This window comes from Lycorma delicatula, chromosome 7 (genome assembly GCF_047948215.1).
Source record: "Lycorma delicatula isolate Av1 chromosome 7, ASM4794821v1, whole genome shotgun sequence".
NCBI lineage: Eukaryota > Metazoa > Arthropoda > Insecta > Hemiptera > Fulgoridae > Lycorma > Lycorma delicatula.
The window spans coordinates 140,451,655-140,465,271 of record NC_134461.1 but is presented as its reverse complement, the minus strand read 5'-3'; the positions used below and the strand labels follow the sequence as shown (position 1 = coordinate 140,465,271).

Sequence of the window (13,617 nt, the reverse complement as noted above, 5' to 3'; positions counted from 1 at the left end):
CCAGGTAATTTAAAGAAGTTAAGGCAGTGTTTTTCAAAATCCAGCTTGTCTTGTAAGCATCATTCTCACCTTCTTTAAACATATCACTCAGAAGGGTTTGGTATATTTTACACTGTGACCTCCAATTTCAATCTTGAAATTAACATTTAATTTTATCATAAACCTTTTGATACTGATAAAGAAGCGCAATTACAATTCTGTGCTTGGTTTAATGAAATTCTGATATGAATGCTGACGTTTTTTAAAGACAATCATGTTCAAAGTGGTATTAATAATAAAATTTTCATTATTAAAATGATGCAAATCTAAGACAACTGCTACATAATACCAAAGTTACTATTGGTGTGATATATCTTCATTTGGGATTTTTAGTCCGTACTTTTTCAAAAAAGGTGACCACACCCCATAACTATTACTTTAAGAGTGAGCCAATAAATGCTTATCATGATAGAGATGCCAAATGAGATTCACAGTGAAATTTGGTTCCACAGCAATACTTCTTGAGAAACATAAATATTCTGATATGCTTCCTGGAAACTTCATTTCTCGTTTCGTGACAAAATGGTTACCTAGGTCTTAAAATTTGTCATGATTTGTCATTAAAAAAAGAAATTTTCTAAAAATATCTTTTTAATGATGACTTGTTAGAATTGTTTAAAATTATAAGATGATTGTAGTTTTCTTGCCATCTTCTTGATGGTAAGATATAGAACTCATTACAAAGTAATTTGTGTAACAGTTCTACTGTAGATCATAAGATTGTATTTCGAGACAATTATTATTATTATATATTCTTTCAATTATCAGTGCTATTGTATTCTTTATTGTCTTCTTTTTTTTTAATAGGTATTGTAAGAGGTGTGAAGAAAGAGACTGAAGAACTGTTTTTATTAACACCTCTTAATGAAGATATGTTAAGTCAAGTCAATAGTATAATTAAAGGATGTGTCTATTTACCAAATACAATTTTTTGTAATCCTCCAGAAAGTGTAACAGGACATGTACCTTATACATCCGTCAGTAATAATGTGCTGAGTGGTGTAGTTAAAAAACTTATAATTAAGCCTTGATATTGAGTAAATAAAATTTTTTTAATACATTTTTTAATGTTTTTTTTTTAATTTTTATAATTATTATTATATAATGCTTATTTTATTAAGTTTTAAGTGTGGCTAAATTGTTATGCAATTTACTGATAGTGAGAGCTGTGTGATTATTAGTTTGTTTGTTATTATAAATGCCTTTATATAGTTACAATATCAAACAACTCTGAAATTGTATAGTAATGTCAATAACTTAGAACTACTTAGAACAGAAAAACCTAAAAAAAAACTAATACCAACAGTTGACTTTTGTGGAATCCCACATCAGTCGGTATATAATTGTATAATTATATCAAATAACAAAAACAAAAAAGAAATAAAATTTAGAAAACAAACCCCAGGATTAATAGCATCTATTAAAAAGAAGTAGAAAATTGTTTTTACAATCTGTGTTTAAGTGTAAAGTAGGGATACGTATTTACTTAAATTAACATAACACATTATTATCTTTTTTGTTTTAGTATTCTTTTAGTTAATTTTCAGTACAATAAAAAATTGGTAGTTAAATACCTGAAAAATACCATGAAATAAATAACATAATAAATTTAAATAAATAGTTGATTTATTAGCAGTTAACATTTTTAAAACACAGTTATTCAGCACAATGTATCAGCTATTTATAAATAATTTACATTAGACAAAAACTTAACAATTACAAAATTATTAAATTGCTAAAATTTAAGTTATGCCACTTACTACATAAATACTACTTTTTAAGCATAAAAACAGGTACGAGTAACATTAAAAGTTTAAATTTATCTGATAATTGATACTGTTGGGTATTTCTGTTGAGCTCTTGCGATTAGACTTGTCAAACTTTCCAGTAGTTAATAATATTAAAAAGCGTTTCTGATAGGATTCTTTCAGTGGTATATTGAGATCCAAAGCTGATTTTACTACAGCAGAACATCTTTTTAAATTGTTTTGTGAATCTGTAAAATAAGTATAAGTATTTTAAAATTAAAAAAAATATGTGTCAGTCTTAACAGGCTGTTGTATTAAAGTATAGAGGCAGTAAAAATCGGGTCACTAATTTTTAAGTCAAATGAGTCTTTTCTAACTCAGAGCTACTTTACAATAGTGTATTCATAACTAGTGTCAACTTAAAACATTTTTTAAATATTATATGTGTTTAAATGTGTAATAAAACAGTAATAATTAATAATGTTATCAAGGAGAAATTTTATTTTATTTTTCACGCACCTGTACACTTTTTACTAGTTTAAAAAAAAAACATTGTTAGGAAGAAGGTTAATTACTAGTTAAAAAGATTGTAGGTGACCTAATGAGATTTAATTCCCTCTTGAAACTGACATAACCATGACCAAATTAACAAGAACCCCGTGCCAAGCTTAATAAGGAAAGTGAAAATCGAAGTGGTTTTCTCACCATCTTCTTTACTGAGCCAGTTTGACTATAAAGTGAACATTATTATTCAGAGAAATAACTCAGAACTGTAGGTTCTTAAATGTGCTCTACATATGTAAAAACAATGTACTCCTGGTGAGAGATAATGCATTACATTATCTTGATAGAAAAAAAATTTAATAAAACTCACAAAATTTACAGTGAGAAACTGCTCTTTATTTTTATTCTATCAACATTTTTCTACAGATAAAAAATAAATGCTTAATGAAATCAAATAATTATTACTACAGCAGAAATATCTAAACTAAAAACAAAATTTCAAGGGTAATCAACAAACATCAATAAAAAAAAATACATGTTATAGACTGTATATCCCACACTATTTTTTTTATCTAGTATTATATATATAAAATATAAATAATTTTTTTTTAAATTCAAATAATTCATCACATACTGACCAATGTGTTATTTAAAAAAATAGATGAGTAAATAAAAGAGTTAAACTTAATTTTTAAAACTAAGAATATATATTTTCTTTTTGAATACTCAAATAATTAAAAATATTGAAACTTTGTTAATCAAATTTAATATTATAACATATATAATGGGACATCAAAATTTACATATATACTTATTATATTATTCAAAATATAAAACATAATTTCAAATAAAATTTCAGAAAATTAAAAGAATATTTTTATTGTAATAGATGTGTATATTATTTAATAAACTGAAGATAAGGGATACTGCGAAAATTGTTATTGGAAATTAATAATAATGCTAAGTTACTTATTTAATTACTGTTTTGGTGGTTTATATGTTGTATTTTGTAATTTGTTTTGTATTCTGTTTTGTAATTTATATATATATATAATATAGAAAAGTAACCTAGGAAATCTGTAGAACATTTTTGAATATAAATTTTCTTATATTAGGCAGAAATTCATGTTGAGATTACCTATGATATCAAATGTGTTATAATATTTCAAACGCATATTAAAATTGTTTAAATTAAAAAAAATATATATTATATACATCTTTAATATGTCAAAGTAATCCTTCCCCAGCTTAATAATAGTTTAAGTGGCTATATAATTAGGATAACTAGTGTGATATATATTTATATTATTATTATGCTTTTACGTGCAACATGGGACCACTTAGTCAATTTTAGTTAATCTTTTCTGAGAAAAGCGTGTTATTTTACTCTTCCGAGCTGCCCAGTATTTCTTCATCCGTTCAGATCATTCTACTTTTAATACTACTACTGTAATTGTGTAATAAGTACAAGGTGAATCACTAGTTATCCCAATTCTATAGCCGCTTAAACTATTATTAAGCTGGAGAAGGATTACTTTGACACAGTAAAGATGTATATATTATATATTTTTTTAAATTAAATACAATTTTAATATGCGTTTGAAATATTATAACACATTCAATGTCATAGATAACCTCAACATGAATTTCTGCCTAATATAAGAAAATTTGTATTCAAAAATGTTCTATATATGTGAGCATATATTCAGCAAATATATGAGTGACTAGAAAGTTCCTGAACAGTGAAAATTTTTTAAAAGACTAACCAGGTCACATACCGATAATAATGACACCAAAGACCATTACAGTAATTGAACCATAGCAGAGTAAAATCTGTGCATAACAGTGAATGAAATCTGGTTATAAGTCATACATAAATATAATAATTATACCGTACTGTTCATGATCAGCAGTTCAATAAAGAGCCTGTAACAAGAATGCCATACCAAATGTGTGTAGATGGTGTATTCCTAGATACAACTTTCTGGAAGTGAGACCTGGATCCACTAACAAAAATTGGAAACCAAGAAAGTAAGTTATTTTATTTGCCTTACGTCCTCATCAAAATTGAAAATAACCAAAACCCTACCTAACAATCAGCAGAAAATTTATCATCATACTGATTTTGTTTTTTGATGAGCTAAAGATAATTTTGGTGTACTGTATACCCAGGAAAACAATTCCTCCAGTTCAATCTACATCTCAGAAATCACTTGAATTCTGCAATCAAGCCCAAATAACATGTACTTCTGAGAAGGTTGTACTGTTGCAATACAGCTTTCCATTACTACTGTTTTTTTCCTAAGAGTGTATCTTTTACATAGAACTCTTCTTAGAGTCTAATCTTTCAGGTCTAATAAGAAGAAAAGCAGATAGTGCTTAAATGGCTAAGCTTCCATTCAAACGATTTTATTTCTATCAATCCACTAATGAAGCACTGATACACTTGCACTGCTTATCAAGGACTAGACTCTTCCTCATATTTTATACATAATTTTACATAGAAAAAACATATTTTAAAATGAAATGTTACAAGAAAGTCAGATTTCATGACAAATGAAGTAGGCTAATCAAATGAAAATATACTTTTCGTTGATTACCAGTTTGGGTAACCTACATTATTATTTAGAAATTAGAATTAAATGAAAGATTACTAAATTTCTTGGTTGAAGTGAGAGATGCCTGAGCAAAATTATCATTACAATTTATTTTAATAAAAGCTGCAGTGGCAGACAATATAAATATACTAGTGAAGTTATTCTGTATACCTACAATAATAGTCAAAAAGACTATGAAGAACAGATGAATATTGATCGATGGCATTAAGTTTCAGCAACACTTCACACAGTCTATGGACAACATCAATTTTATGGCACTGCATGTAAGAAATACACCAAACAGGTACCAATGGCTTTTATTACAATAATAAGTTCCTCATTATCATTCAATATTTTTTTTGCTAATTCCTGATCTGCAAACCATTCACTTTCTTGTAATGATCTCCATAAAATAGCCATGGGATAATAATTATCATATTTATCAGCTAATTGTTTAATAAAATTTGTCATTACAACCAATAAAGCTTCCCCATGCTTCATTATTACATCAGAGATGACATCATATATTATGTAATTTAGTTCATACTTTAAACTAACTGAGCAGTTCTGATATAACTGTTCTAAAATATCAAGAGATTCAGAAAAATTTCCTGAATACCATAACATTTGAGCTGTGTAGTGTTTAAATCCACAGTACTTCTTAAACTCATTTGCATACAAACACTTATGGTATGACTGCATTAATTCCAAACCTTCTTTTTCTCCTAATTTTGCAAATAATTTTGTTAAGTATAACATAAATCCATACGGTAAACAGTATGATCTTTCTTTACATAGTTTAATACAAGTAACAGTATTATTTACATTGTGAACCCTTAAAGAATCTATTATTTTGGAAACAAGTTCTTCTTTTGTACAATGATCAGGCAATTCCAATATTTGACAAGGGTTGGTAAAAATATTGATTAAATTTGTTTTGTTTAATGATACTTTGAAAATAAATTCATTAAATTTATTGCAATTTTCTTGAACTAAATTTTCCGTATAAATATCCAAAACATCGTAGTTTAGAACGTTTCTTGAACTACTTTTACTAGTATGTCTATGAACTAAATTAAAAAGTAATCGTAAATGGTTAAATTTACATAATCTACTACATAAAGTATTATGAGTCAATGCCATAACAATAAGTCAGTCAATAACGGTACAAAATAGTTTCGGGTACCGCATTTAAGTACAGCTTTATTTGACTTTTATACATTTTTAAAATACATGATCTATCAGAATAACTTAAGGTCGCTAGTTTCGTGTTTTAAACTTAAATTAATCTGCTGACTGACCCTCTGCAAGAAAGTATTTTTGAAAAAATAAGCAAATCTAATTACAATAAGAATGAGCAAACACCGCACAACCTGCTAACGTTTTGAAAATTTCAACGTTACTCTGGAAAATTATTTGAGGTTAGTTCCAATTCTGTGATGTGCAATAGATATCGAATTATGAACTGCTTTTTTCATGCCAAATATTGACTAATGTTAATTTACTAGAATGTCTTAGTTTTTCATCTATTTTTAAACTTTATTCATCTTTTCGGATGTGGAGGAATGTAGAATTTTATTTTAAAGTATTAATTTTTTTTTTTAGTAAGTAATTTTTTTCATTTACATAATAATAATTGGAAGTTCGATAGTAATGATTTAGTTCGAAGAGCTATCGATAGTGTTGAAGTTTAAAGTTGTATCGTAGTCGTGATTTGCAGTCTTACAAAACGAAAGCTAATTCTTGTAAACTGCAGATGCGATAGTAATTGTAAAAAGCTATATTGTATATGTATAGGCAGCCAACGTAAATAATATCTTAATATGTTAAAATGTGTTCATAGTTGGGTTACGGTTGCGAAGTAAGATTGTGCAATTTAGCTTTCTTTTGTTTAAATCGCGATGGGAGGCCCAAAGCGTACTAAAAAAGATTTCGGTTAGTATTTGTGTTTTTTGATAACCTAGAACTTTGTTAGATATATAATTTTGAATTTGCAGAAATTGAAGGTGGAGAATTTACTTTGTGAAATTTCAAGCTTTGCACATAATTTTCCTTTCAGTAGAAAATATCTTGTATGTTTAAAAACTTTTCCTATTACGAAAAATTATTTAGTTAGTGTAACAAAATTCTTGAATCAATAATTACTTGTAGAATTCTGTTGATCATATGATTGATGATTTATAATTCTACTTTACTGTTTTTATTTTTTATCTGATTTTATTTTACAGATAAAAGATCCAAGAAAAAGAAGAAAGATGATGAAGATTAATATGCTGATGATCCAGTTGAAGGAAACGATGAAGGTAATTTGTTATCTTTATATATTAATATGGAATTTAAGAAAATGAGAAAACTACAAAATTGAATACAGTTTTCCAAAAAAACTTATTGTATGTGTAAACTTTTTTAACTAAAATATTTTTTTCCTTTAAATGAAAATGTAATTTAAGTACATTATATTTATACTTAATAAATTAATAATAAACATCAAAACTAGTGGCATTAAAATGGAAATTAACAGTTCGTTACAGGAAAATGAACTGAGTCTTCTAACTAAATAATTATGAGTTATTTAACTAAATAATTCTTCACCAAAAGCTCACATCATATTTACAAGAATAATGCTCATCTAGGTGGAAACCTCATTTTGCCCTTACATGAAGGGGTCATTCTTCAAAGAAATAAGACTATTGCCTGTGTGAAATTATTTTGAACTCTTGCAGTTTTTGAAATACATAAAGTGATAATGAAAATTTATACATTATCACTCTGTTTTTCAGAATCATTTTGGCCTGGGAATAATTAATTTTGTTTTCAAAGAAAATTGTTGATATATATTTTCCATTAAAAATAATGAGGTCATCGCTGACATTTTAAGTGAAAATTTTTTTATTTCACTGTAATCGTCTTTATCCAAAACTATACACACATACCTATACTTTATTGTTTTTATGTATCATCAGAATTAAATTTAACCAAGATAAATTTACCTGGTTCAATCTTGTAATATTAATATAATTAATCCCGTCCCGGTGGTAAACATGATGTAGGAAGAACAGGTTGCAATTGTAATTAAATCAGACAGGTGACTCAATTAAATTTTTAATTTTACAAAAAAATGGACCAATTTCTGCTGAATACCAGATAATAGATCACTTTAAGGGTAGCCCTGGTTCCGGCTGAATATTACAGTATATATTAATTATTGCATAAGTGAAACACTTATTAGATTCAGGAAAGAAAACTTATGAAATAAATTTAATTAAAAAAGAAACAAGGATACCAAAATAACAAATTTATCATTTCCATGTTCACTTTTCCATTCCTCTACCTAATACTAACAGGGAATGAGAAATTTTAGATATCAGTTCCCTCTCAAACAAAGAAGACTAAACTGACTGGTATGATTATTCACCGATAATTAGAGCAGGAAACTAACAAGCAGGATGTAATGTTTTGTAATATTTTTGGGAATCAAACATAAGGTATTTTTGTATCTTGAAAATGCATGCTGACATTTGAGAGCACCTGGACAAATTTCCAGGTAAGTTTGATAAACTTTTGAATTTTTTACAATTGTGATCAATGGGAACTAGTTTATTATATTGGTTCTTAAATGATTTTGATTTTATCCTTACTTTATACCCTTCAATTTTCAGAGTATTACTCTGCGATTTGTATTAGTCAAGGTGTGGTACCACAATTTTGTAAGGGATGCATTTACCAAGTGAATAATGTTGCTTGTTAGTGCAGTATGGAATTTTTGTTATTTTAGAAGTGTAAATAATTGTAAACTAAATATTAATGAAAAAATGAATTAAATGATGTTCCTCAACCATTTGTTTGGATTACTTAGAATTTTGTATTAAAGCAGTGTATTTAGTAGCTGGCCGCAAACATGTATATAAAAAAAATTTTATTGTTTTTAAAATTAAAGATTTAATTAATTATTGACTACATATATTATATCATGTTTAAAATAATAAGTTAAATATTTTATTAATGTTTTTTCAACTGATGATGAGGAAATTCCTCGAAAGCGCTTTTATTTATAAAAAAGAAAAACAAGATAAGGTAAGAGCTGTTATTGATTCCGTACTTTGGCGGATTGTGCTGAATTTTGTCAATGCTTTTGGTATTAATCGGTAGAGAGGAAGATATAGAAAAAAAAGAATTTGTTTTACTAAATTAATAAATATATATATGATTAAAATGACGAAATGATTCCGGAACCGATTTAAACTTTCTCCATACTTAAAATCTCAATTAAAAAAAATCGGTTTGCGCCTCCACGTTGGTTCGTCTGGATAACCAGTTAGAAACGTGGAGATTTCTACTGGTGAACTAAATCGGAATCACCTCTCTGGATCACATCCAGAGTTGTAACTCGGGAATTTATTCCCACCCAAGGCTGACTTGCCTTTGAAAGTCAAATATGGAAGGTCTTTTAAGAAAAAATCCACCGTCTGGTAAATACCAGAGAAGGCTGCACTCGGATCTGGTGGGCAGCTGCTTAAAAGATAACAATGAATCGGAGCGTTTGGAAACACCCAAAAACAACACAACTTCAAAATTGAGGATAAGACACAAGCAAATAAACTACATTGCCACTTACAACATTAATTCTCTAACTCAACCCGGCAAACTAAAAACTCTAACAGACATAATGGACAAACAAAATATCCTAATCGCAGGACTTCAAGAAATGAGAAACACCGATCGAGAGCCATTTGAATCTCAGGGTTACAGAATTTACAGAGGAATCCCCGGGAAACGTGTGATGAAGAATTGCCCACAGTTCGGAACAGGATTTGCAATCAATCTTAAAATAATTGACTCAGTCGTAGAATTTAAGTCTTACTCCCCCAGGATTTCAACCTTAACCCTAAAATCAGCCAATAAATTCTACACCATAATAAATGTCCATGCTCCCACCAATGACAAAAACAATCTTAAAAAAGATAGAGAAGAGATGGACAAATTCTGGGAACTTCTTGACCAAACTGCAAACAACATAAATAAGACCCACACGAAGATTTTAATAGGGGACTTTAATGCCCAACTTGGTAAAGAACGAAGATATCGTGATATTATCGGAAAATGGCCTGCCCAAAAGAAAACTAACAAGAACGGCCAAAGACTTGTCGAATTTTGCAGAAACCATAATATGATCTCAAAATTCACCTATTTTATGAGAAAACCAAACAAATTGAAGACTTGGAAACACCCAGATTGGAAAAAAGGAGAATGGCAACTGGATCATGTTTGCATGGACCGGAATTATCACAAGGAGATTTATAATGTAAAAGTCTTGAGAGGAACAGATACTGGATCGGACCATTACTTAATTAAAGTTAAAATAAAATTCACCCCGCATAAAAAGAAAAAATCCCAACCTAAAAACAAAAGAGCTTATGATCCACATAAATTAATAAACAATGCCATCTTTGAAGAAACAACAAAAAAAAACAAATTAACTAATAATTTAAAAGAACTGACATCCCAACTGAAAGAAATAGCTGAAGAACTAGCCCCTATAAACCCAAGAAAAAAACACCAATGGTGGAATGAAGAATGTGACAAAGCAGTCAAAGACCGACACCGGGCTTGGATCAACCACCAAACCCAGAAAACTGAAGAATCTAACCGTGAATTCACCAAACAAAGGAAAATAACTCAGAAAATTATAAGAGGAACCAAACGACAAGCCCAAAAAAACTTGATTCAGCAAATAGAAGAAAGTTCCAAGAAAACTAATTTCCGAGACTATTATAAAATTTTTGGTCAGGCTCTTCAAAGATATGAACCACCCACCCTTATGCTGAGAGGAAAAAAAGGAAATATGGCCCACACCAATAAAGAAAATGCTGAAGTTTTGGCAGAAACCTTCAATAGACTCCTCAACTGTGACGACCCCCCAGAGCTTTTTGAGATTGACACTGAAACTCCAGTTAAAACTTCACCAGTAAATATCAAACCCGCCAACAATTCAAGAAGTTCTCGCAGCCTTAAATGAAATAAAAAACTACAAAGCAAGCGGAGAAGACCAGCTTTTCGCAGAACTCTGGAAACACTCATCAGTTTATTCAGTCAAAACTTCCCTACATCTATGCCTCGTGAAAATATGGAACGAAGAAAAACTTCCAGAACACTGGACCACAGCCCTCATCCATCCATTACATAAAAAAGGGGATAAAACTAATCCGGAAAACTACAGAGGCATATCTCTCCTGGATTGCACATACAAAATCCTGTCGAGAATCATATACAACCGATGCAAAGACCAACTTGAACTGTCACTTGGGGAATACCAAGGGGGATTTAGGCCATGGAGAGGTTGCCCGGAACAAATAATATCCCTAAAACTTATGATGGACTTATATAAAAGACGGAAAAAACAACTAATAATCACCTTCGTCGACTTTAAAAGGGCCTATGATTGTATACACCGACCATCCATGCTGAATATTCTGAGAAACCTGGGCCTTCACCCCAAACTCGTAGACATGATAAAATTAACTTTAACCAATACCCAGTCCAGAGTGAAATTCAGAGGTGAACTCTCTCAACCCTTCTACATAAAAACTGGATTGAGGCAAGGAGACGGCCTCTCACCACTCCTTTTCAACTGCGCCCTCGAATTTGTCATGAGAAAATGGTATGAAATAAATCCCAAAAATATAAAAATGGGTACTAAGAAAAACTCCATCACACTAAATTGCCTAGGATTTGCAGATGACCTCGCTCTTTTAGCAAATAATATTCAAGAAGCCAAAACACAAATCATGAGCCTTCAAAACCTAGCACAAAAGATAGGGCTTCATATCTCTTTCGAAAAAACTGAACTAATGGCCATAGATCCTCTGGTAATAGAGCACATTACGGTAAACAATCAGAAAATTAAAATAGTAAAACGATTTAAATATCTAGGGGAAATAATAACTTATAATTTAAATGAAAAAGTGACATGGCAAAACAGGACAAATAAAATGATTAAATCCCAAAAATTAACTCGGTCAACATATAACAAAAAATGCCTTTCTGCTAAAACAAAACTTAAACATTATAAAACTGTAGTACAGCCAGAAGTCACCTACGGAAGCGAGACCCTTTTCAAAATCACTCAGAAAAACCGAATTGAAAAAATTCTGAAAATAGAGAGGAGAATTGTCAGAACGTGTATCAATAAAAAACACCAAAAAGAAGGCCGATGGTGGATTGTGCCAAATGAGGTGGTGTATCGAGAAATAGAGCCTGTTACTGATACTATGCGGAAAAAAGAATCTCTTTCTTCGGTCATCTCATAAGGACACTGGAAACAAGACCGTCAAGAAATATCATTGAAAAGCTCTGGTTCCAAAAGCTAGAAGTAGGATGGATCAAAGAAATTAGAGAAGATATGAAAGAATTGGGAATTTCCCTGACTGACCTACAGAATAAAACTGGAAAAATTACAAAGCTAAAAGATAAAAGCATTAGATTTAAACAAAAGACAGACAAACGACAAAATACAACGAAGAGGGTGTTTACGGATGAAGAAAAGAAAGCAAGATCTGAACGGATGAAGAAATACTGGGCAGCTCGAAAGAGTAAAATAACACGCTTTTCTCAGAAAAGATCCAACTAAAATTGACTTAAGTGGTCCCATGTTGGCCGTAAAAGCATAATAATAATATAGATATTGCATATAAAAATTATTTTTTAAGTTATTATTACAATGTTAAAAATAATGCAATACTTTGGAATCAAATAAAAAATTCTAAACATTAAAAACATATTTTCTCAGAGATCTTTACAATGATAATAGTAGAATATTTTATTAGCCGGTTAAAAATTTGACAATAAAAATTGTAGTCTAGGATTTTGGATTTTAACGGCAAGATTTTGCCACAATATACATAAACATATGTATCATGAAACTTTGCATTAACCAAGGAGCTTTGTTTTGTATTTGGTAAAAGTGAAATTTTGATATTTACTTGTCTTTTAATGTTAGAATATGACATTAATAAAAAAGTTATTAAATTCTATTAATAAAGTTGATATACCTATAAATCTTCTTCAGCACAATATCTTTCTAGAATATTCCTCCTTCAAGAATAAATGTGCTTGCAATAAAACTTTTGAAATAATAGAATGGATAATATAGAGTTAATTATAATGGTTAATATAGATAGAGTAATTATAATCAATCATATGTGCTGAAATAAAATTGCGAATTGCAATTTGTAACTATCAAAACATAAGTTGTCATAAACAGGAGGTTTGTAATTAGAAAGCTGCCAAGTAGTACGAAAAGTACCATCAATCTCTCATTAGGGTTGCCATGAGTGGGACAGACCTTAATCATTACAAAAAAAAAATTATGCTACTTTTGGAAAATAAACTATTTTATACACAAAACACACAGATCTGGAAATAATTGGGTATTATTTATAAAGAATAATAAATTCAAATTACACATATAAAATATAAATTAACATTGTATATACTGCTGGTATAATTATTAAAATTATATGAATTGTATAAAAGGGATGTATATATAAAAGATATAATTAGTCAGGATTACATAGATTTTTTGTGTTCTTAGACGATATGTGCAGAAATTTAATAAAATTAAAATTGGTATATATATATATATATATATATATATATATATATATATATATTAAAATACATACAAGAACAATAATCCTAAATCTATAAAAACTTGGTACTGTGTATAAAAG

General features: G+C 29.2%; 2 protein-coding genes and 1 pseudogene across 9 annotated transcripts in view; 2 read left to right on the top strand and 1 right to left on the bottom strand.

Annotated features, from left to right (window-relative positions):
* Positions 1–1,099, top strand: part of LOC142327440 (polynucleotide 5'-hydroxyl-kinase NOL9-like) — a 45,691-nt gene extending 44,592 nt beyond the window's left edge. For all 7 annotated transcript variants that reach the window (XM_075370523.1, XM_075370521.1, XM_075370519.1 and 4 more), the window contains one exon: positions 847–1,099. In XM_075370523.1, the coding sequence (XP_075226638.1) occupies positions 847–877 (31 nt within the window). In that variant the 3' untranslated portion in view covers positions 878–1,099. The remainder of the gene's footprint in view (positions 1–846) is intronic.
* A 548-nt stretch (positions 1,100–1,647) lies between these two features.
* On the bottom strand, positions 1,648–6,183 carry LOC142327442 (uncharacterized). Of its 2 annotated transcripts, none has more exons than XM_075370527.1 (2): positions 5,060–6,183; positions 1,648–2,035 (listed from the first exon to the last, which is right to left on the bottom strand). In XM_075370527.1, the coding sequence occupies exon 1, from the start codon at positions 6,029–6,031 to the stop codon at positions 5,159–5,161; it is 873 nt and encodes a 290-aa protein (XP_075226642.1). In that variant the 5' UTR covers positions 6,032–6,183; the 3' UTR covers positions 1,648–2,035; positions 5,060–5,158. The 2 variants fall into 2 exon arrangements, with proteins under 2 accessions (XP_075226642.1, XP_075226641.1); XM_075370526.1 differs by having other exon boundaries at positions 5,064–6,183.
* A 418-nt stretch (positions 6,184–6,601) lies between these two features.
* The window catches only part of LOC142328394 (general transcription and DNA repair factor IIH helicase/translocase subunit XPB-like), a 40,625-nt pseudogene continuing 33,609 nt past the window's right edge, over positions 6,602–13,617 (top strand).

Coding starts and splice junctions, on each gene's coding strand:
- LOC142327442 (XM_075370527.1), bottom strand. CDS start 6,031: ATGGCATTGACTCATAATACTTTATGTAGTAGATTATGTAAATTTAAC.